Genomic DNA, 27,606 nt, shown 5'->3' on the forward strand with positions numbered 1-27,606 from the left:
AAAAGAAAGGAAAAGTATGTACATATATCAGATATGTATATTAGATTTCTAGTTCAAAAATGTGGGGTTCTTCCTTGACCTTGTGCAAGATTCACTATCTAATTTATATTTCTCCTCTGGGTTCACCTTCCCAACCTCCAGTAAAGGATCACTTTGCCCTGGGGTGGGTTTCACTATCAGTCTCTAGTGACTTAGCCAAGGGTTTATTGAACAATTACTGTTAGCCACAGCAGTTACTAAATAACCAGTGATACCTAATGTCCTAAGAGCAACCTTCAATAAGGTCACAAAATACACCTTTCTCTCTCCCCTCCACTCTCTTATTCCCCAACATTCATTCCTAAACAAAAAGCAAGAAATGCCTAGTGCAGTGGTTACTAATACTAATGGGCTCAATTCCCAACCCTCTCTCCCAAAAGAGCAAAAGGGAGTTACTTTGTGGGAGTACGTTTGGCAAACATTGTCACTAGTTCAGCATTCATTCAAATCTGCAGCGCCAGAACAGGTGAGGTCAAATGTAATGGGGAACAAAGTCAGCAAAAGGAGCCAAACTAAAAAATAACTTAGTGCCAGGACAAAAAACGTGGAGCATGAGGGGGCTGGGGTTGTAACTCAGTGTGTAGAGCTTGCCTTACAAGTACCGCACCTTGGAAGGCGAGTTATGGGGAGGTAGAGAAAAGAAAAGGCAGACACGAGTGTAGTGAGGAACGCCACAGATTGGAAGAGACCCTCTAGGCCGAGTGTGGTAGCACAAGCATTTAATCCCAGCACTGGGTAGGCAGAGGTAGGTTGATCTCTATGAATTCAAGGCCAGCCTGGTCTACATAGTGAGCTCGGACAGCCAGGACTCTGTGGAGAGAACCTGTGTCGGAAAACGAAACAAATTTAGAAAGAGACCCCCTGTCACCAACCAACCAAGTCTTGCCACAATCGAATCACCACCAAATAGCAAGGCAAGCGGCTATGCTGGGTTTCCGAGTTCTGACTCTCCAAGCAGCCCATGTCTGGGCAGAAAGATGCCAGCAGTCACACTTTTGAGAGCAAGGTTAGGCCTGGACTTGCCGCCAAAACACAGGCGTGCAGCCACCAGGCAGCCGATTGAAATCACACGCTGGGCCGGGGATTTTTCTCTGGCTTCAGAAAATTGACCTTCAGATTCTAGAAGCCATGTCGATGTCCTTCCTTCCCACCCAACCCATGTGATTGTGCCACAAGCATCTCTACTGCAGAACCAGGGTGCATGGAGACCCGCACGCCCTGCCCTGAGCCCACCGCCCCTATCAGCAGTTGTCAGGTGCTTACGCGGAGACCACCTTCCCGTTCAGGATTTCCGCCGGCGCCATGGCCTTTACTAGTCTGCCGCCCACGATGAACACCAGCAAAAATCAGGTTCCAGTCCCTCCGCGCGCGCGCCGGACAGCACAACCCACGTGCTCAGAGGAGCCTCCCGGGGAAATGCAGCCACTGCGCGTGCGCCTCGCTCCCAGACGCGAAGGTGCGCAGGCGACCCGGAATGACGCGGTGGCCCGCTGACAGCGGAGGTCCGGGAGAGTCTGCGGGAGCCGGAGAGCCCAGGCAGCAACAAGAGTGTCGCCAGGGACTGGCTGGCAGTTGTGACTGGCTGTAGGGAGAGCCTGTGCAGAACCCGCCTCTGTTGGGCCGGGAGCTTCCCGCCTCGCTTTCAGCCAATCAGAGATCAGATCTAGGGGGCGGGGCGCTGGGGCGGGGCCTGGCCGGAGCCGGAGCAGAATGGGCCTGTCTGAGCAAGTTCCCCTGGCTCAGGACAGTTTGCTTGGTTGCTGTGACAAAAGTCGTACGCTGCCGTGTCTCGCGGCGTGATTTTTGCATCGTCCTTGCTTCTCCGGGCCTTGGGCGAGTTGAGGGTGCTGGACCTGGAGCCGGTGAAGCGGCTTTCTCCTTTGTCACAGCCCAGAGTGTGGTGGAGCAGCTGGGGTAACTTTGCCTCTCTGTAACCCTCTTAGCAGGAATGAGGCAATTGTGTCCCTCCCCTTAACCCTCCGGCCCAGAAACAAAAGCACCCCAGGGAATTGAATTTGCCCCTGGAATCTCATGTTGGGAGAAGAGGCGTGGTGTCAGCCAGAGTAGAAACTTGTTTCCGGGAAAGAAATTTCACACAGATCACCTCGCAAGGATGAAGCCTGGATAGTGATGGATGGGGCCTCAACCTTGATCTTGACTGTTCAGTTCTGTAAGAGTCTCACTCTTTGTTGGGTGGTGGTAGTGCACGCCTTTAATCCCAGCATTCGGGAGGCAGAGGCAGGAGGATCTCTGTGAGTTCGAGGCCAGCCTGGTCTACAGAGTGAGTCCCAGGACAGGCTCCAACGCTACACAGAGAAAACCCTGTCGCGAAAAACCAGAAGGAAAAAAACAGTCTGACCCTCTACTTAAACCGTACTTTCATATTAGAACCCAGAAGATAAAACTTTCTTTGTCCCTCTTCCCAATGTGGCTCTATTGAATGCATCTCCTTTTTCTGTATTTTACCATTACTTGTTTAGTTGGCTTATTAAGAATGGTGGCACACGCCTTTAATTCCAGCACTCGGTAGGCAGAGGCAGAGGCAGACAGATCTCTATGAGTTTGTGACCAGCCTGGTCTATAGAGCGAGTGCCAGTACAGGCTCCAAAGCAATACAGAGAAACCCTGTCTCGAAAAACCAAAAGGAAAAAAAAAAAAAAAAAAAAAAAAAGCGATGGTGGCCGACCCAGTTTATTGGATTGTCAGGGTCTAGGGTCTGACTCTTCCAATCCAGCAACAGTTTGGAGGATCAATCCACAGCCCTGGCATAGACAATATCAAGACAAGTTCGCTATCACTGAGTTAAAAGTCTCGGTTGAACCTGCTGCCCTCTCAGGACTGAACTCAGAGGCAGGTTGAACCCGGTAGCTGAAAGGGCGTCAGAGCTCTGGAGCATTGGGGTCCAGGCAATGTGGAGGCAGCCTGAGTCAGGATGAGTGATCCTCAGTATTGGGACAGAGACCACACGGTCCATCAGCTAGATGACAGATGCTTACTGGCCGACACTCCTCCCGTTGGCCCGGGTGCAGAAATGAGTTATCCTTCGGAGCCTGGTAGTGTGAAGGTACCAAAGTTGTTGAATTGGTACCAAAGGTGCTGAAACTAGGCTGAACTCTTTCCCCCACACTCGTATCCTGTCTCAGTTTTCCCTACACATCCTAAAGAGAAATCCTAAGAACTTTACCACATGGCTATTGAATTATCAACCATTGTTAAAGTGGCATGTTTCAACCAATGGCAGGGCATGCCCTTGCACTTGCCCTTTCTGCTCTGGGAATTATTAACCCAGGGTTTTGAATGCTATGCAAGAGCTTCTACCAGCGGCTAGGTTCCCAGTGCCAGGGCAGAGCTTTTACTAAACTTGATTTTTTTTTCTGCCCTAGTGTGTGTGGATTTGTTTGTAACTTTTGCCTGAAATCCGGGGCTGTTTTACATTACATCCATATGTAGAATTAGTCACGACTGTATATCATTTTTGTCCAGGCTCCACTTTTAATTACATAATATCTATCAAAAATTTAAATATGGCTTGGCGGCACATGCCTTTTATCCCAGCAGCTGGGAGGCAGAGGCAGGAGGATCTCTGTGAGTTGAAGGTCAGACTGATCTACATAGTGAGTTCTAGGCCAGCCAGAGCTACATAAGTGAGACCCATATATATATATATATATAATATATATATATATATATATATTTCACATTATATTATATATAACTTTTTTATTGTACCAGGTTGGGATGGTATGTTCTTATCAAATCAGCACTGGAGATACAAGACTGGTCTAGGCTAAATAGATTCTGTTAATGAAAGAATCTAAATGTCTAATTACTTTGATTTTCTAGCTCTAAGAATTTATCCTACAGTAATATTTACACAGAAAGAGATGGTATAAAAACATCTTAATCAGAATAAAGAATTAGTGGCTATACATGTGAAGACAGATAACACATGTTCCATGTTTTTTTGTTATTGCTTATGGGTCTTTTGAGACACGATCTCACTGTGTAGTCTAGGTTGGCCTCAAATTCCCAATCTTCCTGTGTAGGTATATACCACTTGCCTATTTCTTTTCTTTTTTTCTTTTTCTTTCTTTTTTTTTTTTTTTTGAGACAGGGTTTCTCTGTGTAGCTTTGGAGCCTATCCTGGCACTCGCTCTGGAAATTAGTCTGGCCTCAAACTCACAGAGATCCGCCTGCCTCTGCCTCCCAAGTGCTGGGATTAAAGGCATTCGTCACCAAGGCCCAGCCACTTGCATATTTCTTTGTTTTGTTTTTTGTTTGTTTGTTTGAGAAGGTCTTAAGTAGTTCAGGCTGGCCTTGAAGTGCTACAACTTATAATCTTCCTGACTCTACCTCCTACTATTAGGATTACAGGCATGTTACAGATCCATGCTGGCAGGATGATGTCATCTAGTATTGCAGGGCAGATTCTTTTTCTCTGCCAATTTAAAGAATAAACAGGCAGGAAAGCCAGGGTCTCTGGATGCAGTCAGGTTTTATCAACAGTGAAAGCACAGAGTCTCTCAACTCCTTGGAAGCCCTTCTACCGCTGAGCTAAAACCAAACCTCAGAGGGTGTCATTTTAAGAATTTTATAGAGGAAAATTTTGTTTTTCCTTGATTAATTATCTATCACTCTCATTCTTGTGCTTTTTTTATTCTTGTGCATCTTAATATCTTTCTGCTTATTATTATTTTTTTTAGTATCTCTGGCTGTCCTGGAACTCACTCTGTAGATCAGGCTGTCCTCAAACTCAGAGATCCACCTGCTTCTGCCTCCCAAGTGCTGGGACTAAAGGCACACCAAGCTCTGCTTAATTTTTATTGTACACAAATAAAGTCAATGGGCAGCCATTTTCAGCCCTAAATTTACATTCCAATGGCCTTATAGCTTCAAAAATATTTATGCCCAGGCTCTACCCTTGACTCAGAACTTGGAAGGAGATCAGGCTATCAGTATTCTTTGATATTTGAAGTGTATTTTCTGCTATTTTGGCATCAAGAATATACATATGCCAGGGACAAACTTCCTTTGCTGTGAAATTATTTGCCTAGAATAAAAATTCCAGTTTTGAGATAAATCATCTTTTCCTTAGAAATAGTAGATGGAATTATAATTTTCTATCCTCTTAGGGATTAGATGTTATATATAATACATATAACAATATATAACATATATTCATATACCATATATGTACACACATAACACACACACACACACACACACACACACACACACACACACAGAGTGTAACCACTATTTGATCTATTCAAGAACTTCACAAAAGCCTCCAAATAGGATGCTCACATTTGATGGAGTGCTTGGTCACTTTGGTGGGATCACTTTCTTAAGCATTGTTTTTTGTTTGCTTGTTTATTTTGTTTTGTTACTTAAGACTTGGTGAAAAAGACTTTGTGCTTTTACTTCCTTAGTTAGGACAATAACCACAGTCTAACTGCCTCTCTGAGAGGGTCCCTGCTTCCCTGCTCATCTGTGATGCGATCCCCTAGCAACGGTTTCCGTGACATGCAAACATTCTACTGGCAAATTGCTCAGGACACCCACACACTGGGGTGTCTCCTGGGAACTGATCTTGGATTTGAGATTTCCTCTTGATCTCAGGTGTGATATGGTAAAATAAAAATAAAAATATGCTTTGTTCTTTCTAATGAGTGAATCGTAGCAAGCTATATATTATGTGTAAGAAAGACACACAGAGTATGAGGGTGGGGTTTTCAAAAAGTAGAGAGTAAGCTGTAACCTTAGATAATCTTAGACAGAACTCAGATTCCACTTAAAAGAAAATAATTAAATGTGTGTACATGTGTACTTACCATATGTACCTGTGGTGGTCAGAGGACAACTTGTGGTGTGGGGTGTGTGTGTGTGTGTGTGTGTGTGTGTGTGTGTGTGTGTGTGTGTGTTCAAATGACACTATTTGACACTTAAGTATTCTACACTCTCTTTAAAAACTAGGTCCATGTTGTCTTCAAGAAACAAGTTCAGCAGGCAGCTCCTCCTGAGGCCTGACTAAGCACTGAGATGCTACTGGAAACTTTTTTAGTCTTTGCTGTTGTCTTTGGACAGGTCCCATCACCTCTTCCTGAGTGCTATACAGAAACATCCCTTGGCAGCACGTGGGTCACCATTAGTGGATCTGTAACATGCTTTCCAGCATGTCAAGGCCACTCCAGTCTTTAAATCACTCAGATCAAGGGAGGCTTGCTAATAGCCAAACCCAAGAGGCCTGTGAGGTGAAGCCGTCAGAAGCCGGGCACCTGTCACATCTGTCAGCTCAAGAAAATGTCCCAGTGGTGAGTTGTACTCAGCTATTTTGTCCCATTTTCAAAAGGAAGTAAAATATCATTTGGGTACTGTTGAAAGCTAGCCTAAGAGAAGGGAAGTTGACTCCTGGCTGTCCATTTGCTGGTGCAGTTAGCATTTGCTAGTAAATGATACAAAAGATAAATTCAGGGGTCTGTTGATAGAGTTCAGCAGGTAAAGGTGATCTGCATTTGATTCCTTCCACCTTGTGGAAGGAGAGTGAAAGTTGTCCTCCGACCACCACATGCAAGCTGGGGCAAACACTGGATCATACACATGCAAACCAATGTTCAAAAAAATAAAAAGTTTAAAACTACAACCCATTTCTGTTTTTGGAGATGTGGTCTCACTAAATAGCCCAGGCTAGCCTCACATTTGTCTCCTCCTGCATCAGCCTCTAAAGTGCTAGAACTGTAGGTGTGAGCCACCATACCTAGCTCTGATATTTTTGAGACTGTATATAGGACGGACATGACACTAAGTAGTCAGGTAATCCTCACACTTACACCGATCCTCCTGCCTGTTTCCCTAGTGCTAGAATTACAGGCAGGCCGTCATGCCAGGCCTCTCCCACTTACACTTTTAAAATTATATCTATTGTGTATGTGTGGCGGTCAGAGGACAACCTGTGAGAGTCAGTTCTCTCCCTCCACCATGGGGGTCCCAGGGACAGACTTGGGTCTTCAGGCTTAGCAGCAAGTGACTTTACCTGCTGAGCCTCCTGGTGCACCCTCCCCCTGCTGACTCCTCAGTGTTACTCCAGAACAAGAAAAAATGAAACATCCACTAGGTTTTGGGTTTGCCTTTTTTGTAGTTCAATTTGCTACTGCCCATTACTCCCAGTCAACATGAAAGACCTGCAGAGGCAGGATCTCTGATCATTATTTTGTACATTAGGGACCCCCCCCCCAGGAGCAGCCACAGTGATTTAGAACTAACCCAAGATGGACCGATTCTGTGTCCAATTCTATCTGTCTAGTGCACTATAGTACAGCTGGGTTTCCAGGCCAGTTTCATGACCTTAATGGGAATTTTTCTGGAATTTGAATATCTTCTCAGAGCACATAACCTATCCATTGACATTTTTAAGAGCACTAGAAAGGTCTACCCGGTCTTTATCTTATTTATTTTTTAAGATTTATGTATGTATGTATGTATGTATGTATGTATGTATGATGTTCTTTCTGCATGTATGCCTACTCGCCAGAAGAGGGCTCCAGATCTCATTACAGATGGTTATGAGCCACCATGTGGTTGCTGGGAATTGAACTCAGTACCTCTGGAAGATTAGCCAGCAGCCAGTGCTCTTAACCTCTGGGCCATCTCTTTAGCCCCCAGTCTTTTTTTTTTTTTTTTTTTTTTTTGAAAAAGGGTTTCTCAGTAGTTATGGAGCCAGTCCTGAAACTCCCTCTGTAGCCCAGGCTGGACTCAAACTTACAGGTGTGCCACCACTGCCCATCCCTGTTCTCTAATCTTTAGTAGTTGAATTATTTTCGATTATCTCAATGCTCCGGAATATGTCTGGGAATTTAAAAAGTCCTTGGTGTGGTTGGAGATACAGCTCAATTGATAGAATGCTTGCCTAGAATGCAGACAGCCCTGGGTTTAGACCCTCAGGTGTGGTACCCATGCCTGTAATCCTAGCACTTAGGAATGGAGGCAATAGACTCAAAAATTCAAAGTTAGTTTCAGCTATGTAGTAAGTTTGAAGTCAGCCTGGGTTACACAAGACCTTGTCTTAAAACAAACAAACAAGACTTTGCCATTTTCAGTATTTTATAATCGGTATAAACAGTATAAAGTTCATATTAATAAAGTGATTGTAATCTTGTTTTCAGTTAATTTTGTTTAACTATGAAATCATAACACAAAATGCCTGACTTTGAGACCCAGATTTCAAACAACATACTGCTAAGCATAGTGGTGTGTACTTGTCATCCCAGCTACTTGGGAGGCTGAGTCACCAGGAGGGCCACTGGAGCCCACAAATATGTGGCCATCCTGGGCAATTGTGGGCTTCTGTCTCAAAAGTAAAATAAAAGGAAAAAGGACATCATCTTTGGGAGCAAATATACTTCAGATCTGGTTTGGGTTTTAACTATAATACAGCACTATAAAATTGCTTTTCGTCATCTCATAGATTTCTTATAGATAGTTAAGGTTTTGGAGTCACTAGGGACTGAACCTATAGTTGAATCCAGTCAAATGCTTTACCAGTGATCTGTGTGCCATGTCTGCACATTAAAAATTTCCCTCAGTTCTGGGAATGAAACTTGGAACCTCACACAGACCAGGGGAAGGGCCCCACCACTGAGTTGCTCACTAATCCCACTTTTAACTTCTTTTCCTTCTAAGGCAGTGACCTACTGATATAGCCCAGGCTAGCCTATAAAACTCTCAATGTAAACCAGACTGGCCTCATACTTGTGGCTATCTTCCTGTCTCTGCCTCCAGGAATGCTGGGATTATAGTGCATGCCACCACAGCCAGCTGGAATTCTTTTTATTTCTGCATGTGTGTGTATGCGTGTGTGTGTGTGTGTGTGTGTGTGTGTGTGTGTGTGTGTGTGTGTGTGTGTGTAAACATACCTACTATGGTGCTTTTATGAAGTCAGAGAACACCCTTGGGTGTCAGTCTCTGTTTTACATCTTATCTGTGACAATGGGCTTTTATTTTTTGTCCAGTCCTGCTACACCCCCAGGCCTGGTGCCTTAAGCCTCCTGCATTCCCCTGTCTCTGCCTCCCATTTTCCCATAGGAGCACTGGAAGTACAGGCTTCTGCTACCACCTCTGGCTTTGTGTGGGTTCTGGGGATTTGAACTCAGGTCCTCACTTTTATCTTACAAATGTAGTCCATGCATATAATTGTTGTGTCAGTTCCACTACAAATAACATATCACACTTAGAATTTTTTTGAGCTAGGGTATCATGTAGCCCAGGTCTCAAACTTGCCATTTATCTGAGGGTGACCTTGAAGCTCTGATCCTCCTGCCTCCACTTCCCAAGTCCTGGGATTATAGTCTTGTGTGATGGTGAAGACTGCCCTCAAACTGCACAATAGCCTACCAGAGGATAACTTTGAATTCCTGGTCTCTTGCCCCAGTCTCCCAAATGCTAGTGTTATAGGCATGCACCACCAAGCCTAGCTGTTTTTATTCTTCTGTGACTTGATTATTTTGTTTGGTGAGGAATCTGTTTCTGATATATGTATAATTTTAAATGGCTTCCATCAGTTAGTGCTTGATTCCAAAGGATAAAACCATAAATTATTTATCCATTAAATTCCTACTTGACGTTAGCTGTTCTCAACTGTGTGTGTGTGTGTGTGTGTGTGTGTGTGTGTGTGGTTTATCAAGATAGGGTTTCTCAGTGTAACAGTCCTGGCATCTGCTCTGTAGACCAGACTGGCCTCTAACTCACAGAGCTCCCCCTGCCTCTGCCTCCTGAGTTCTGGGACTAAAGGCGTGTGCTACAACTGCCCAAGTGTTCTCAACTTCCAAGACTATTTTATAATATGTATAAATTATATGTAATAATAGGTTTTATTATAACATTGCATACATGTACATATGTATCTCATATTCATGCCCCCCTTACCCTCTCATGTCTCCCTCACCTTTCTACTTTTATATATTTTCTGTGTGTGATCCAATGAATTTCATTAGGTTTGTTAACAGATGCATGGGCACCTTATCAGTAGTTACACTGCTGAAGAAAATGTCTGGCCCTCCCCCAACCATCTATATGTATGTAGTAAACCCTTTTACTACAGGTGGCAGGGGCTACCTCCTTGGAACAGTTAACACCAAGGATAACAACATGACCATTGCAGTCCCCAGTAGCAACAAAAGTCTTGAACGTGGTCCTCTGGTCAGTCCATGCCTGCTTCTGCACAGGTATAAACTTACATCCTTTAGGGATGCTCCCAGGAAAAATTTGATTAACATCCAATTCCTTAATGGGCAGGGAGAACAAGTCAATCTCCTCCAGGGACTTGATCTTCATGTCCTTGACCAGGTGGCCCAGCTTGGTAACAGGGATCCACTTCTTGTCCTCTGCTTTGCCTCCACGAGCTCTGCAGCCTTGACCATGGCCATGGCCTCAACCACAACCACAGACCCTAAGACCACTGCTGAATCCTCCAATCTAACAAGGGAAGTTGCCAAGGTCTCCTAAGCCTGGGCCCCAGGGTCCTCTGGGTCCTTGGGGCTCTCCTGCTGCACTGGTGTCATCCATCATCTGTTGTATTCCTGACGGAAATAAGAGGATGGTGAGGAAGAAGAGAAGAACCTTTCTTAATGTTGTTATTTAGAGTAGCTCAGTTGGTAGAGTGCTTGCCTAATATGAACAGAGCCCTGACTTTGATACATAGAACTGTATTAGAAAAAAAATGATACAACAAGCCAGAGAGAAATGAGACTGTTTAAAAAAATGTTTGGCCACATTTCTTATATCTAATTACATATAGTGTATTTGTTCCACCTCCTTTTAGTATGACAAAATTTGATTGCTTGTTTTTGTGTGTATGTTTATTTTTTTGCATGTCTTTCCCCTTTTTTTATTAGCTTAGAAGTCATACATGATATTTTTCACAGCTGTAAAGCTTTTACTATTGGGGTGGATTTGAGCAAAACACATTATAAATAAATTGTCAAATAGACATTTATGATATTAACATATATACACTTAGCATAGTTAACTAAAATCTTTATTAGTCATTTGAGTTTTTATTTTTTTAATTTTTATTGAGCTATAGACTTCCCCCCACTTCCCTTCCCCCTCTCTCTCTCCCCTACACCCACATCCCCCATGCTCCAAATTTACTCAGAAGGCTTTGTCTTTTCCCCTTCCTAGGGGGATCCACAATGTCTGTCTTAGGGTGTGTTTTCTGTCCAGTATCTTTATTTTCTACCTCATATATTACAATTGAGCACTCACACCATTTATTGTTATTTTCCTTTTCTTTTTGTACTTCCCACTTTTTTGGTAACATTCTGTGGTTGACTTTAGACTCCACAGTAATCCTTCCATGTGATAGGATTATAGGCACTAGCCATAGAATATAGGCTGTCTTCTCCCTACTTATTTATTTATTTTTGTATTTATTTATTTATTTGTATTTCACACTTGGTAAGTTTGTTTTCTTTCATCTTTAGAAGTTTTTTGAGTTCTTTTTCTTTTCTTTTTTGGCAGGGTTTCTCTATGTAGCCTTAGCTGTTTTTGGCTGTCCTGGGACTTGCTTGTTAGACCAGGCTGGCCTTGAACTCAGAGATCTGCCTGCCTCTGCCTCCTGAGTGCTAGAAGTAAAGACACATGCTCAGCAGAAGCTTTTTAAAGTAAGGACACATTGTAGTAAACTCAATGGTTGTTTGTATAAAATATCTTTATTCTATTCTTTTTTTTGTTTGTTTGGTTTTGTTTTTTGTTTTTGAGACAGGGTTTCTCTGTGTAGCCCTGGCTGTCCTTGAACTCTCTACATAAGCCAGGCTGGCCTCAAACTCAGAGATTCACCTGTCTCTGACTCATGAGTGCTGGCATTATAGACTGGACACCACCGCCTGCATCTGTTCTTAATCTTAAAACATAAACTGGGCGTGTAATCCAAGTACTTGGGAGACAGGAGGGTTACAGTTTGAGTCCAGCTTGGGCCGTATAGTTAAACAAACAAATAAACAAATACCAAAACATAATTGAATTCAGTATGATATACTAGATGACATTTCCACTATTTCATTAATTTTTAGGAAACACTATTATTTTATGCACTATTGTAAATTTGAAAGTATGTTTCCAGCTAAGTATGAACAATATGAACTGTCTTCACTTTAAGATGCCACCCCAACTGCCAAGATAAGAAAATGTGTGTGACTGGAGAGATAGTTCACTTGGTAAACTTCTTATATGGTAAACAGATCAGTTTCTGGCATCCACATGAAACCCATAGGCACAGCCAAAAGTGCCTATAATCCCAGCACTATAGAGGCACCCACAGACAGATCCCTACTGGATGAGCCAAAAGCCAGTGAGATACATCTCAAGAAACAAGGTGGACAGCATCTAAGGTAACACACACACACACACACACACACACACACACACACACACCAAAAGAAAAAAAAGAAAAATATTAAAATTTGTGCTTCTTGGAATGGATGAAAGATGGTACATTTTTCTTAGTACATTAAAGATACAATTCTGCTGTTTCCCAGTTTCTGAGAAATCACTTTGATGGCTGTTTATAATTATCTGTCTTATGTCTAGGCTGTCTCAAACTCAACACAGAGATGAGGATGACCTTGAACATCTGTCATCCTTCTACCTCCACCTCCTGAATGCTAGGATAACAGGTGCATGCCACTATGCCTGGTTTACCATTAACTACATTTTTTCCTTACCTTTCCTCTTTAGAAACTACTTTTTTTGTTTGTTTGTTTTTTGAGACAGTGTTTCTCTGTGTAGCCCTAACTGTAGACCAGGCTGGCTTCAAATTCAGAGAGATCTACCTGCCTCTGCCTCCCAAGTGCTGGGATTAAAGGTGTGCACCACCACTGCCCAGGCAAAACTACTTTTTTTTTTAAAAAAGGAAAAAATATTTAGTGTGTGTGTGTGTGTGTGTGTGTGTGTGTGTGTGTGTGTGTGTGTGCGTGCCTGCACATGAGTATAGGTGCCCTCAGAGGTCAGAAGAGGAAGTCAGATTTCTTGGGTAGAATTACAGTTGGTTGTGAACCACCCAACTTGGGTACTAGGAACTGAATTTGGATCCTCTGGCAGAGCAGCATACCTTTAATATCTCTCTAGCCCCTAGGAACTACTTCTTTCTCCTTTTTCTCTTTAGATATATTCTATGTACATGAATATGACATAGGGTGTTCTTCAGTAGGCTGTGTATATGTGTTGCTTTATTGGGTAATGAATAAAGCTGTTACAGGCAATGGTCGGGCAGAATATACCTAGGAGGGGATTCCAAACAAAGATAGAGAAGGAAGATAGGGTTAAGGAGATGCCCTGTAGCTGCCAGGGAAGCAAGAGGCAAGGGCATCACTGGTAAGCTACAACAACATGGTGATACACAGATTAATAGAAATGGGTTAATATTTTAAGAGAGAGTAGCCAGTAAGAGGCCATTGGCCAAAGAATTGTAACTGATATTAAGCCTCAGAGTTGTTATTTCGTAAGTGGCTTCCAGAACCCAGTGGGTGGAGAGAAACGATCCAGTGGACCAGGCGAAGCCATAGAAAAATATCCCCTCTACATAAATATTTTGCTTTCATGTGTTTATTTGCACCACATGTATTCCTGGTACCCTTGGAGGCCAGAAAAGGGTATTAGATCCCCTGGAACAGGAGTTCCAGAAGGTTGTGAGTCACCATGTCGGTGCTAGGAATTGAACCTAGGTCTTCTGCAAGAGTCACAAGTGTTCTAAACTGTTGAGACATCTCTCCAGAAACTATTTTTTAAATTTTTGCAGCAGTATTTGTGTGTATGTATGTGTGGTGTATGTACACATATGTGTGCATCTGCACATGCCCTGGAGGTCAGAAAAGAATGTTGGGTATCCTTCATTATCCTCTACTCTGTTCCTTTGAGGCAGGGCCACTTCCTGAACTTGGAGCTTGTGGGTTTTTTTTTTCTGTTTTTTGTTTTTTGTTTGTCTAGCCTGGCATACAGCAAGCCTCAGAAATCCTCCCGTCTTCACCCCCGCCTGCCCAGTGCAGGCTACAGGTGTATTCAGGACCATGATTTGTTACACGGGTGCAGGACTCTGAACTCCTGACTTCAAGCTTGTGCATCAAGCCCTCTTAACCACTGAGCCATCTCTCCAGCCCTCTATAGCATTAGTATATACATATGGAAACGTCTCCAGGGTTTTTAATGTGTTTTCTTGATTCCTGCACTCTCAGAGATCACGCCACACAATTCAGACAGGCTGCATTTGCTTGTGCTGGTAGTAAGATTGATAGGTGAGTATTAAATTATCTACGGGTGAGTATTAAGTGATTTACAGGTGAGCATTAAGTGACTGACAAGTGAGTGTTAAGTTCAGAAGAATGTAAAGCATCTCTCCAGGTCATGATAGTTGCCATTTTTCCAGGAAGCTGTTGAGTTGGTTAGGACAATACTTCAGAATAAGTATCTTAAAGTAGAGGCCCGTTTGCTGCTACTTAGTCTAAGAGTTTGTGTGGGCTCGAAGGTTTGTGTGTTTTGATCCACAGGGCACATACTTGGTTAATTAACTGGCCATTTCTCTTTATAGGCCTGTTTTGATCCACCTCTTGAAGTGTTTCCTACCAGGAACCCAATCATATACGACAAAAAGAGAGCTGACCCAGTCCATCCTGACCTTGCCGGCTTGTTGGTGAAAAACAAGACTCTTTTAGCTGAGGTATATGGCTTCCGAAAACAAAACTGGGGAATTACATCTTCTGTGAATGTTTAGGAGAGGAATTTCTGCTAATGGCACAAGGCATTTTCTTAAACCAGCTTTGTTCCTTCCCCTCTACATTGAACTCCTTCATCACTGCAGAACACAGTTTAGATTCATTCTGCCTTTGCCACCCCTACAGAAGAAGGTGCCTCATTCAGGGCCTTTGAACTGACAGCCAACTTTGGAATGAAGCATACTGCTTGTGGACTACCATGTTCCAAACTTATCACATAGGGCCTAGAGAGATGGCTCAGAAGTTAAGAGTATTGACTGCTCTTCCAGAGGACCTGGGTTTGATTCCCAACACCACACGGTGGCTCTCAGCTATCTGTAACCCCAGTCCCAGGGGATCTGACCCCCACTTCTGGACAAGACACCAGGCAGGCACCAGACACACATGAGGTGCATAGTTATGCATTCAGACAAAACACCCATAGACATAAAATAAAAATTTAAAGTAAATAGAAATTTGTGGCATAATAATATTAATAAATATGTGTAAGCATCTCTCTCTGTCTTGTGTGTGTGTGTGTGTGTGTAAGAGAGATAGAGATAGAGATAGAGAGATAGAGAGAGAGAGAGAGAGAGAGAGAGAGAGAGAGAGAGAGAGAGAGAGAAACAGCTGAGGCTCTAACCTGGGGCTTTTTGCACATGCAGGACAATATTCTACACTGAGGTACACTTTCTGTCCTAAATATTTTTAGTGGAAGCAATGAGTTCTTATTTTTAGTACCCCCCCCCAAGTGGCAAATATCTACTAGCTTTATTTAGTACTTGGTAAAAATCTGAGTGACAACGCATGAATTGCATTTTTAGGAACTGCCTTGACTTTTACTCCTGTGATGAAGACTGGGGAGTGTTTGTGGAAATGCTTTAATTGAGTCTGACTATCCTCAGGGTCTGTTGACTGAGACTGCCTTCTAGCAACCATGGCTGGCAGCTCACCGGTCTTTGTCATTGTGAAGGGATCTATACTGTTTCTTCTGTTCCACCTCTCTGTGGTTACCATCAAGTAGAATCCTCAGAATGCTTCAAACAGGGGCCACCAGTTGGGTGAGCAGAGAGATCTCTCTGTGGCCTCACTTGCTTCCTACAGTTACTATAGCGAGGCATCAGGCTTCAGTGCTTAAACTATAGTGTTTTCTAGTGGTCACAGAGGCTAGAAGTATGAGACAAGGTGCCAGTGAGTTTGTTTCTCCCGAGATGTTTCCTCTTGGGTTGTAGATGGTGATCTTATCCTGGTGTCTCCCCCAGCATCTGTGTTCAAGCCCCATTTCTCTACCTCTTCCATTTCTAAAGATTAGTTTTATTTATATTTATGTGTGTTTATCTTTGTATATATCTGTGAATACCTGTATATTCATGTATACAGGTGCCTCTAAGGGTCAGGAGAGGGTAACAGGTCTCTTGGGGCTGAAGTTACAGGTGACTGTGAGGTATCTGATACGGGTGCTGGGAACCGAACACCAGTTTTCTCCAAAAGCAGTAAGGGGTCTTAACTGTACAGTCCTTTCTCCAGCCCCAAGTATGCTCCACTTATAAGGAACTGGTGAGGTGGTTCACTGGGTAAAGCACTTGCCTCCAGTCCTCATGACCTTAGTTCAATTCCTGAGACCCACATAATGGAAGAAAAGAAAAAATACTCTACAAGCTTTCTTCTGACCACCACATGCCTCCCAACTATTATAATACCTTTTTTAAAGAAGGACATCAGACATACTGGATTAGGGACTACCTTGATAAACAAAAATCTATTGTTTGTTTCCTTTATTGTTTGTTTGGTTTTTTTTTGTTGCTGTTGTTTGCTTTTTTTTTTTTTTTTCAAGAGAGGTTTCTTCATGTAATAGCCTTGGCTGTCCTGGAACTCACTCTGAAGACCAGGTTGGCCTCAAACACACAGAGATCCTCCTGCTTCTGCATCTTGGAATTCAAGGCTTGTGCCACCACACCCAGCTAAATTTTAACTTAATTACTTAAGTTAGAAATATGGTCACATTATGAAGTATAAGATACTTTCTTTTGGGCCACCAGTCAGGTCCCAAATCATGACATGGAGACTTATTTGTTACAGCCTTATCTTATGCTTGTCCCACTAGCTCTTATAACTTAATTTATCCTGTTTCTCTTCATTTAGTTTTGCCTCAAGGCTTTTTACCTTTCTCTCTCTCTTTTCCTTCTGTCCTTTCTTTCTCTTCCCTTTCTCTCTTTCTTTCTTCCTCTTTTTCTTTATTTCTTTCTGATGCCCTACTTTCCTGCTTCTCATGTCTGGCTGTCTGACTTCTGGTCCCAGGTGTGTCCCTCTCCTTCTCCCTCATTCTCTTTGTTCTTCTCTCTTGAGCCTAGATTTCTGCTCCTACTTACTCTCTCTGCCTGCCAGTCCACCTATCTCTCTCCTCCCTTACTATTGGCCATTCAGCTCTTTATTAGACCAATCAGGTGCCTTTGGCAGGCAAGGTGAAGTAAATGTAACGCATCTTTACATAATTAAACTAATGCAGTACAAACAAATGTAGCACCCCTTTGCACAGTTAAAGTAATATTTTGCAGCATAAACAATTGTAGCACATCTTTGCTTAGCTAAAATAATATTCCACAACATGAGGTATTTGGGATTACAACTTCAATATACTAACTTCCGATGCACTCCATTTATTCCTTTTCTGCCAAGACTCTTAGTAAAGTTACTAAACTTTACTCTTAGTAAAGTTCTTCTTTGCTCTCTCATCTGCCAATAGCTTCATTCCAAATTTCACTTAAGAAGATACAAATATAGATATGAGGGGCTGGGGTTGTATATCAGCTGGTAGAATGCTTGCCTTCCCTGTACAAGGCCTAGATTTGATACCCAGCCCCACCAAAAAAAAAAAAAAAAGTGTGTGTTTATTTATTTATTTATTTATTATTATTATTATTATTATTTTTTTTTTGAGACAGGATTTCTCAGTGGCTTTAGAGGCTGTCCTGGAACTAGCTCTTGTAGACCAGGCTGGTCTCGAACTCACAGAGATCCACTTGCCTCAGCCTCCCAAGTGCTGGGATTAAAGGCATGTGCCACCAATGCCCGACTGTGTGTGTATTTATTTATATGTGTACATGTTTATATGTGTATTTTGTATTTCTCTTTATTTTATATTTTACATTTTAAAAGTATATTTGCCTCTATGTGGGATGGTAATACTTATAACCCCATTATTAAGAGGCTGAAGAAGGACAATTGAATTTAAGGACAGCCTGGGTTACATGAGATCTTGTCTCAAAAAACAAAAACAAGCCTGGGGATTGGGAAGATGGCTTAAATGGTCAAGTATTTGCCGTGCAAGTGTGAAAAACTGAGTTTGGATCCTTAGAACCCCTTTAAAAAGTCAGGTGCTGGGACAGGAGAGATGGCTCAGTGGTTGAGTACTGGCTGCTCCTTCAGAGGTCTTGAGTTCAATTCCCAGCACCCACATGGTGGCTCACAACCACCTATAGTGGAATCTGATGCCCTCTTCTGGCATAAAGTCATACATGCAGATAGCAGACTCATAAATAAATAAATAGATAATAAATAAATAAATAGAATATTTTTTTAATGACAGGTTGTGTGGCGTGCACCCGTAATCTCCATGCCAAGAGGCAGAGACAGGGGCACCCTTAGGTTTCTAGCTAAACCTGTGAGATCCAGGTTTAGTGAGAGACCTGGTTTAAAACATTAAGATGGAGCTGGGAGTTGGTGGCGCACACCTTTAATCTCAGCACTCGGGATGCAGAGGCAGGTGGATCTCTGTGAGTTCGAGACCAGCCTGGTCTACAAGAGCTAGTTCCAGGACAGTCTCCAAAGCACAGAGAAACCCTGTCTCGATAAACCAAAAAACCAAAACCAAAACAAAACAAAAACTCCATTAACATGGAAGGGCCAGTGAGGATGCTTAGCCAGTAGAGGCACCTAAAAATGCCAGTCTGACCACTTAAGTTTGGTCTCTAGAATCCATGTATATTAGTTACTTTTTTGTTGCTGTGATAAAATGCCAGGACCAAACACAACTTAAGAATTTATTTTGGTTTGCAGTTTCAGAGGATTAGATGTACATAGCGATAGGAAAGGCATTGTGGCAGGATCAGAAAGCTGTTACATCTCAACAGTGTATGGGAAGCAGGTGTCAAAGGGGAAGTGGGGTGAAGCTATAGGGTTTCAAATCCTGCTCCTAGTGACGTACTTCCTCCAGCAAGGCTGTACCACCTAAAGGTTCCATAAACCTCTCCAAACTGCACCACTAATGGGGGGACCAAGTACTCAGATATGTGAGCCTTAGGGGACATTTCTCACTCAAATCACAATACCATGTAAAGGTGGAGAGGACAAACTTCACAGAATGGCCCTCTGACTTCGGCATATGCATGTGTCATGGCGTGTGCACATATACAAGCACACACACACACACACACACACACACACACACACACACACACACACACACACAAAAGTAACAATAGCAACAATAAAGTTTTAAAACATCAAGTGAAGAGCAATTGAGGTGAGAAAGACAGCTGACATTCACCTCTGACCTCTGCAACACACACACTAAGCATAGCCCACCACACACACACACACACACACACACACACACACACACACCCCAAACCCAAGAAAAACAGCATATATATTGTCCTAATTTATTCCCCTTTTAGACCAGGCTGGCCTCGAACTCTCAGAGATCTGATGACTCTGCCTCCTGAGTGCTGGAATTAAAGGCGTGTGCCACCAGGCCTGGCTCTAATTTGTTTTCTATTGCTGTGACAAACATCATGACCAAAAGCAATTTGGGGAGGAAAGGCTTTATTTCATGTTACAGATCATAAAAGGAAGTCAAGGCAGGAATCTGAAGGCAAGGACTGAAACAGAGACAATGGAGGACTGCAGCTTACTGACTTGCTCTGCACAGCATGTTCAGCCTGCTTTCTTCCACAGTGACACTGCCCCCAGTGAGCTGTGCCCTCTCCTACATCAATTATTCATCAAGAAAATGCCCTCCACACTTGCCTAATCTAATGGAGGCATTTTTCTCAGTTGAGGTTTCCTTTTCCCATGTGACCCTAGTTCTTGTCAAGTTGACGGGGGAAAAAAAAAAAAGCTAATCGGCACGTAAGTTTTTCATATTAACCATTATAATTAATAACACAGCAAATGGGCTGTCAAGACATCAGAGCAAGTCAGACTTAAGAAAATATACCCTATTTGTCACGCGTAATACAGCGCTAGGAGGAGGAAGGGCTCCCAAGAGATCAGATTTCCTATAGCACGGGATAGAGTCCTCATTTGCTCTTGATCTGAATGAAGTAAGTAAAGCAAAGACAGGCTTGAGATGATGAGAGAGAGAGAGAGAGAGAGAGAGAGAGAGAGAGAGGAGAGGAGAGGAGAGGAGAAGAGGGCAGAGCGATGAGGAGAGGAGGAAGGAATGCTTTCACGAAGGAACATTTGTAAAGACCTGCCTTCAGGATCCAGGACTACTCTCCACCCAAGTGCACATACTGCAGTAACAGGGAGCTGGTGAGAACGTAGCATCATTCTTCTCTACAGTATGACTTAATAATATCGCTTGAAAAGTTTGCAGTTCTATAGGTTGGACTTGGATGCAACTACTAGTAAGTTTGGTGTGTGTGTGTATTCACCCACTAGTGTATGTAAGGCAAACACTCTATTTTGACTGGACTGTATTCTATAAATATAGAAGTTTATGATTATTGTTTAAGATAGATTCTCATTATGTAGCTCAAGCTGGCCTTGAACTTGCAATCCTCAAGTTCCTGAGTGCTGAGAGAGTTTGTTCTCTCCTTCTGCCACGTGGGTCCTAGGGATGTTTCTTCGTTGTAGAGCTTGAGAGCAAATGCCTTTATCTGCTGAGTCATCTTTCTGACCCTTAAAAAGCTTTTAAAGCAAACTGCCAAGAAAGGTTTCAGGTACTTTAAAGAAAATATGTAAACTATTTTCAAGAATTTCAAAGATTTTCCTTGGTTGGTTGTTTTGAGATGGTGTCTCACTACAGGGTCCTGACTAGCCTTGAACTTATGAGTCCAATTGATTCCCTGCTTTAGGTTCCCAAGTAGCTCAGACTACAGCCATGTGCCACAGTGCTTGGCTCATTATACTACTATGCCTGGCTTTCAAAGTATTGTTTTCTGAAACTACCCTCTGTGGACATACAAACATCTAAAGGGTTCTTTTGTTTTAGATACCATATATGATAAAAAGTATTCCAGCCAGGTGAGGTAATGTACATCTGTAAGCCAGTGCTCAGGAGGTTTCATAAGGAGGATTATGTCAGAGGCTAGCCTGGTCAACATAGGGACTACGGATAAATTCAGTAGTAAAGAGTGTGCCTAGCAATATGCAAGTCTCTGAGTTTGATCTCCAACTACGCCCTCCAGAAGTATTCCATAACTCCTATTGGCATTTTCTAATTTAATAAAAATTCAAAGCCAGAGCCAGAGAAATGGTTTACCTGGTAAAGGTGCCAGTTGCCAAACTCAGGTTGTACCTGAGTTTAATCCCCAGGACATGCATGGTGGAAAGAGAGAACCAACTCCTGCAGGTTGACCTCTGACCTCTGCTTATGTTCCATGGCATGTTCCTCCCAGCCCCATCCCACCCCCCACACAAATAAATACAATTTTAAAAAGAAAAAAATTCAAGCCACTCATGGCTGCACCCTCCTATAGAGTCAGAACTCAGGAGGCTGAGTAAATAAGATGCTGAGTTTAAGATCAGCCTGGATAGCCTAATGAGACCTTGCCTCCAAATAAAAATTTATTGACAGTTATTATTATATGGTATCCATATGTTAATGTTATAAAAGGAAGTTTAACGATTCCAACAAGATACCTGAACCTCAGCGTGAGTCATCTTTGCCTTCCTCAGCAACCTACCATTTAGTCCCACAGGGACCCAATTGTCTTGCTAAGGCAGTTTTCCTTTTCATGGCATGCCTTTCAATTTTTTGTTATAATTAACCTTATCTCTTTGTATAACATTGCAAAAATAATTGCAATGTGCTTCTGTCCTATAGTGAAGAAACAGGTGCAAGAGTTCTATATTTGAGTGAGGCCAGATATAGAAGGGACTAAATATGAGCCTGTTGAGTTGGTGATTGTGTGGACTAGTTTAGGGAAGATAGTATTGAGAAAAAAATCTCTTGCACAGATGGGCTGCAGTGGTAATGAGTTAAGAAGTCACTGGTAACATATAACACTGAATATTGTAAGTTGGATACAAATTCAACGTGTTTTAAAGATTTTTCTTTATTTTATATGTATGGGTGTTTGTCTGCGTGTATATATGGCCAAAAGAGGATGTCAGATCCTTTGGAACTGGGGTTGCAGCCGTCGTGTGGTGCTGGGTGCTGAAAACCAAACCTGGCTCTTCTGCAAGACTAGATGGTGCTTTTACCCTGTGTGGAAGAAGGAAGACTTCCTGAATAATACTGAGGGCAAGGCCGAATAACAAGAGGAGACTATGGCAGGCCTGTGGGCCATGTCCTGTCTGTCTCTAACCATGAAACAGTTCTAGGTGTCCCCATCCTCATGCTGTCAGCCCCTCAGGACTGTCCCAAGGAAGACCTCATCACAATTGCCCACTGCAGTTGCTGAATGCAGCAAGGAATGCATCTGGGTCTCTGAAAGCCACCCGCTCTCCTCCTCATGTCTCCTTTTTTAGCTGTACTATCTAGGATGTCGGTGGATTTCTCCTGGAACTCTAGTGAAATCCTTGTTGATCTAGAACTTGCTTTCCCATTATCCCCATAAACCCGGTGTTCTACACAAGGGATGCAAGGCCATGTTCAATGTCATTCATGCTGGCAATAAGAAACCCCACCACAGACTGACTGGAGGGGATGCACATTCTTCTAGCTCTTCTACAAACGCTGGCTCTGCCTAGACATGAAGTTTCACAGACTGCATAGGCATGCACTGTTGATCTTAAATGAGGCATGCACTTTATTTCCTAGAGAACCCAGAGATGTTGGTTGGGTCAAGCATTTCTAACCCCATGAAATTGGGTCGGCAACTAGGAGTGGTGAGGGAATGAAGGTGTGACAGACACACAGACATACATACAGAACAGCTGGGATCAGGTGGCTGTGCCTGCTCTAATGGGCCCTCATTGGGGGAGGACTTAGCTGGTCCCCTTAGGAGGTTTTTGTAGTGGAGCAGCCTCTCGGGCAGTAGATGTGCAGAAGGATGAAGCTGCAGTTGCTAGTTTTCAACACACTGATCAATTGTTCATAAACACTCCTACTTGGAGGAGAGGAACCTGGGATGGGTCTGATTCTTTGGTCCTTGGCATGGCAGGCTCTTGTCAAACAATGCACACTCACTCAGAACTTCTGTAGCTCAGGATAGAACTTGTCCCCTACAGCCAAGCAACTATTGAAGAGAAACACCAAGGAACTATGAAGTACACATTACCAGTCTCTGCAAATACAGCAGGAAGCAGATCCAGATGTGACAGGGTGTCTGGGAGCCCTGAGGTGTAGATGTGGAAAATAAATAGAAAACGAAATGACATTGATCTCTTTCTCACATGCTTGCCTACAGGAAGTGGGCTGGAACACTGACTGGGTTTGGCTGGTGGATCTCCTTCCTGTCCTGGGAGAGAGGAGGGATGTGTGAGTAGTCAGCCTGTGTTGTGGCAGTCCTCCGGGTTGCCTGTGGTTCTGGGCTCTGGTGGGCTGAGCTTCTTAGGCCTTGGAGGACAGCATGTGCCATGCTATAAGGCTGCTGTACGTTAGAGGAAGAGCCCTGAAAACAGGCAGGCAGAGTCATTCCAGCATGTAGACCCTTGAAACAGTGTAGTCAAGTGCAAAATAAATGTTTGGAAAAACTAACTAGACACAGCTGGATTTCAACCCCGAGATCTCGTGGCTGATGAGTCAATATCATTGAACATTTGGAACCTGAGCACAGGCTTATATCTGTCACTGTAGCCCTATTTATTGTCTGTTTGCATTATTATTATTATTATTATTATTATTTATTATTGACAGGTTTTCACTAGGTAGACCTGGCTGGCCTTGAACACTTCAGTCTTTCCTTCTGATGTGAGCCACCACAACCTACTGGTTACTGTTGCTGGAGTTTTCTGTTCCGCCAGGTCCCACTGCCGCTTCAGCCCCAAATAAGCACACAGAGACATATATTAATTTATAAACTGTTGGTCAATAGCTAGGGCTTCTTATTGGCTAGCTCTGTCATAAATATAAACCCATTTCTATTAATCTAAATATTTCCATGTGGTCTTATCTTACTGGAGAATGGTCTAGACCTGTTACTCCTTCCTTGGCTACATGGTGTCTCTCTCTGCTACCTTTCCCAGAATTCTCCTCGTCTCCTAGTCCCACCTATCTTCCTGCCTTTATTGGCCAAACAGTATTTTATTCATCAACCAATAACAGGAACATGTATACAGAAGGACATCCCCCATCAGGTTATTATTATCATGATTACGATTATGATTTTAGACAGGCTTTCACTGTGTATGTAGACAGGCTGGCCTTGAACACTGGTGACCTTCCTGCTGGTGTGAGCCACCCCCACCCACTGCTCTCCTTCACTGATCTCTGCTGTTCTTGAATTTGCTTTTCCTCCAGCAAGCCATCTCCCTTGTTTCTCTTTATAACGTTGTGATCTCTTCTTCCCTTTATCTGTCTTTTAAAAATATTTTCAAATTTTATTACTTCATGTGTATGTGTTTGTCTACATGCCTGTTTGTGCACCACATGTATACCTGGTGCCCATAGAGGCCAGAAAGAGAGTCTCAATTCCCTAACTGGGGCTAAAGATGGCGTGAGACAGCATCTGGATGCTAAGAATTGAATCTGGGTCTTCTGGAAGTACAATTAGTGCTTTTAACTACCAAGCAATCTCTCTGTTTTATCTGTCTTAAAATACAGCTAGCCATTTTATTTGTTTGTTTGTTTTTATTTATTTTGAGACAGAGTTTCTCTACATAGTCCTGGCTGTTGTGGAACTCACTATGTAGAACAGGCTGGCCTTGAACTCACAAAGACTGGCCTGCCTCTGCTTTCTGAGGGCTGGGATTAAAGACACATGTCTTTTTAGTCTTTGCTCTTCCTATGTATTCTCCCCCTCTATTTTCCCACCAGCATAAGTAAGATCAGGAAACAAGACAGGGTTAGTGAGCCACACACCAGAAAGCAAGACATCTAAGGCTAAATCATTGCTCCTTTCTGGAAATTCCCCAATCTATTATTCCTGTACTTAGTAGTTACAAAAGTGTAAAGACTCGTGCAGTTTTAATGTTAATAAACTATTTATTTCAAAATGCTGTGCCATTGTATTTTGTCTTAAAGGGTTTTTAAACCTTAAGATACACTGTTAAGGAGTAGGTTTGAAAGGCTTCATTTTATTCTCTAGTTATATGTAATTTATATTCACAGTAACTTAACATCACCAATGTTTAAAAGCAGGAAGTTATTTTAATACTTCCTTTCCCCTTCTCACTAGCTGAGAAATCTTCAAAGCAAACTTTTAATAAAAGAAACTTCATTGCAAGAAATGAAGACTGAGTTACAGAGTTACAAAGAAAGTAATGCCCAGCAGTCGCTACAGATAATGTCCCTGAGAGATGACATCAAGAACCTTCAGGACCTCATTGCTTCTCTGATGAAAATTAAGGTTTTGAAAAACACAAATTCTCAGAATCTTGGAAGAGGCAGCTGGGACCTAACTGAGAGAGTTATAGACCTAGAGAACCGCCTAAGGTAGGGATTTCCTGGTCTGTTTTCCAACACACTGTTTGCCACATGTTTTCAAGTCATATACAAACCCATGTTCCTGATCAGATTGGGTGTTCTGGTTAGGTTTTTTTTTTTTCTCCTATTTGATAAAAGGGTATAATTTGGGAAAAGGGGACATCTGTTACACAGAGAAACCTTGTCTCAAGCACACACACACACACACACGTGGGTGCGCATATGGTTTAGTCATCATATTGAAAACTGGTCCAGCTGGTTTCATTGCATTGTTGACCATTTGGTGGTGTCCTATGCAGAGAACATCTGGTGGAAAGAGAGAAGTCAGGGCGGAAGGCAGACCTGGAGAAAAGGTGGCCCTGCTCCGGCAGATTCTCTCCCTGTATGAATCTGAAAGAACCAGAAAATTCCTTGGATATTTTCCCTGTGAAGGTGAGGGTGAGTTTTGACTGTTCCCCCAGGAAAGAAGGGGAAGTGTTGGGTGGGTGCCAGTTCTCTTGTGAATGAAAAACCCAAAGAAGCATGATAGACCATAAGTCAGTGGGGGAGGGACTACACTAAGGACTGGAAGGTGAGGTTACAGAGAAAGATTTGGAGGGGAGGAAGGGAGCCAAGAAACAACTGGGGCAGTGGGGGAAGGTAGGGATGATGAGGAAGTGAGATTCCAGAACTGACCATTTCTTATTATTGGCTGAACACACTGGTCTTTGTGTCTCTGGATGTAGAGGACCAGGCACAGGTACTGTTGTGCCCAGACTCTGAACTCCCAAAGCCACCAAGAGATCAGATCCAATGCAAAAGCAGAGTCTTTTTAATTAACAAGTTAACTGGAGTTAACTTGGTCCCCCCATCCGTCTGACACAGCGGGTGGAGCAGGAGGACCTCGAGCAGCAGGGCATATATTGGGGTAGAGCAAGGGGAGTGTCTGGGGGAGGGGGTCTGCTAGTTGCATAGCAACAATCTCAGGATTGGTGCACCTCCAGGCTTGGGCAACTTGTCCTGAGGGTCAGCTGCAGCTGCAGAAAGGTTGCTGTACCTAGAGGCCCTCCCAGGGCAGTTGCTAAGCCCTGCATTCCACTATTACCAGTAAAGCCCATCCAGAGCTGTCCAGCTAACTTCTGATTGGTTCCTTGCCACATGGAGGGTATCTGGCTTCCTAGTGATAAGGGCAAGGTCAGGCAAGGTTGGGGGCTCAGCACACGTTGCTGAGTCAGGAGCCTATGTCTTGCTGGGTCTTTTCTGCAGACTGTCATGGCTGCCAAAGCAGGGGGCTGGGTGAGGGCCTGGGCCTTTCACTACCACAAGCCAGGGTGTTGTTGGATCATCAGTTTGTGTTGTTAGACCCCCGGAAAACTCAGGTATCCTGGGTCCCAGGCCACGACCACGGTCACCCCAATCACCAGGTGGATTCGAGAGCTTGCTGCAAACTGCATGAGGCTTTATTGTTTGTTTGTTTTTTAATGAGCTAACCCCATGTTAGCTCGGGTCTTTCACCCACTCGCCATGGCGGATGTTATTCTTTTGTTTAAGCTGCAGCTGCTATATAAAGAAAGGAACAACGGATAAACAACCCACGTGGAGTTTATTTACCAGAAGAGGGGAAAGGGGGGATGGGTAGTCAGCCAACCCAAGAGGAGCTGAAAGGAAGAGAGCGAGGGGTGGGTGGCAGGACCTTTTAAAGGGAAGGTTGCATATGCGCAGTGGGGCTTTGCCCCTCAGAGGTCGCAAGGCATGGCGGGTGAGTGAGTGCCCGGTTGTTAGGGGACGGGGTTAGGGTCATCCAGGTGTTTTGTTCTTACAATCCAGGCTGTTGTTTATTATAAAAGTTGGAGAATTGGGCGTGGCAGGTTAGGGAAGTAGGGACAAAGATGTCTTAAGGCTGCTTAATGTTATTGTTTTGTTTAAAAAGAAGAAAAGAGAAATTGCTGAGACAGACATATTGACTATAAGTTTATTATAAGGCCTGGCAGAATGGGGAGACTAAGAGGTAAGCCATTACAGGGGTAAATGGCTGACCACCATGGCCGGTCGCCATAGAGAGACAGAGCAGAGCGAGAGCATAGGTGGGGG

The 27,606-nt window shown here is 43.3% G+C and overlaps 2 protein-coding genes across 2 annotated transcripts in view; one reads left to right on the plus strand and one right to left on the minus strand.

Annotated features, from left to right (window-relative positions):
• Mthfd1 (methylenetetrahydrofolate dehydrogenase, cyclohydrolase and formyltetrahydrofolate synthetase 1) overlaps positions 1-1,583 on the minus strand; it is a 67,677-nt gene extending 66,094 nt beyond the window's left edge. The window contains exon 1 of the mRNA XM_027418284.2: positions 1,303-1,583. Within this exon, the coding sequence (XP_027274085.1) occupies positions 1,303-1,343 (41 nt within the window). The 5' untranslated portion in view covers positions 1,344-1,583. The remainder of the gene's footprint in view (positions 1-1,302) is intronic.
• Positions 1,584-1,648: 65 nt separating this feature from the next.
• The window catches only part of LOC100767748 (coiled-coil domain-containing protein 170-like), a 42,825-nt gene continuing 16,867 nt past the window's right edge, over positions 1,649-27,606 (plus strand). The window contains exons 1-6 of the mRNA XM_035445896.1: positions 1,649-2,209; positions 5,472-5,661; positions 6,127-6,353; positions 14,618-14,746; positions 25,289-25,545; positions 25,836-25,968. Of these exons, the coding sequence (XP_035301787.1) occupies positions 6,204-6,353; positions 14,618-14,746; positions 25,289-25,545; positions 25,836-25,968 (669 nt within the window). The 5' untranslated portion in view covers positions 1,649-2,209; positions 5,472-5,661; positions 6,127-6,203. The remainder of the gene's footprint in view (positions 2,210-5,471; positions 5,662-6,126; positions 6,354-14,617; positions 14,747-25,288; positions 25,546-25,835; positions 25,969-27,606) is intronic.

The sequence above is a fragment of the Cricetulus griseus genome, chromosome 5, assembly GCF_003668045.3.
Source record: "Cricetulus griseus strain 17A/GY chromosome 5, alternate assembly CriGri-PICRH-1.0, whole genome shotgun sequence".
Taxonomy (NCBI): domain Eukaryota; kingdom Metazoa; phylum Chordata; class Mammalia; order Rodentia; family Cricetidae; genus Cricetulus; species Cricetulus griseus.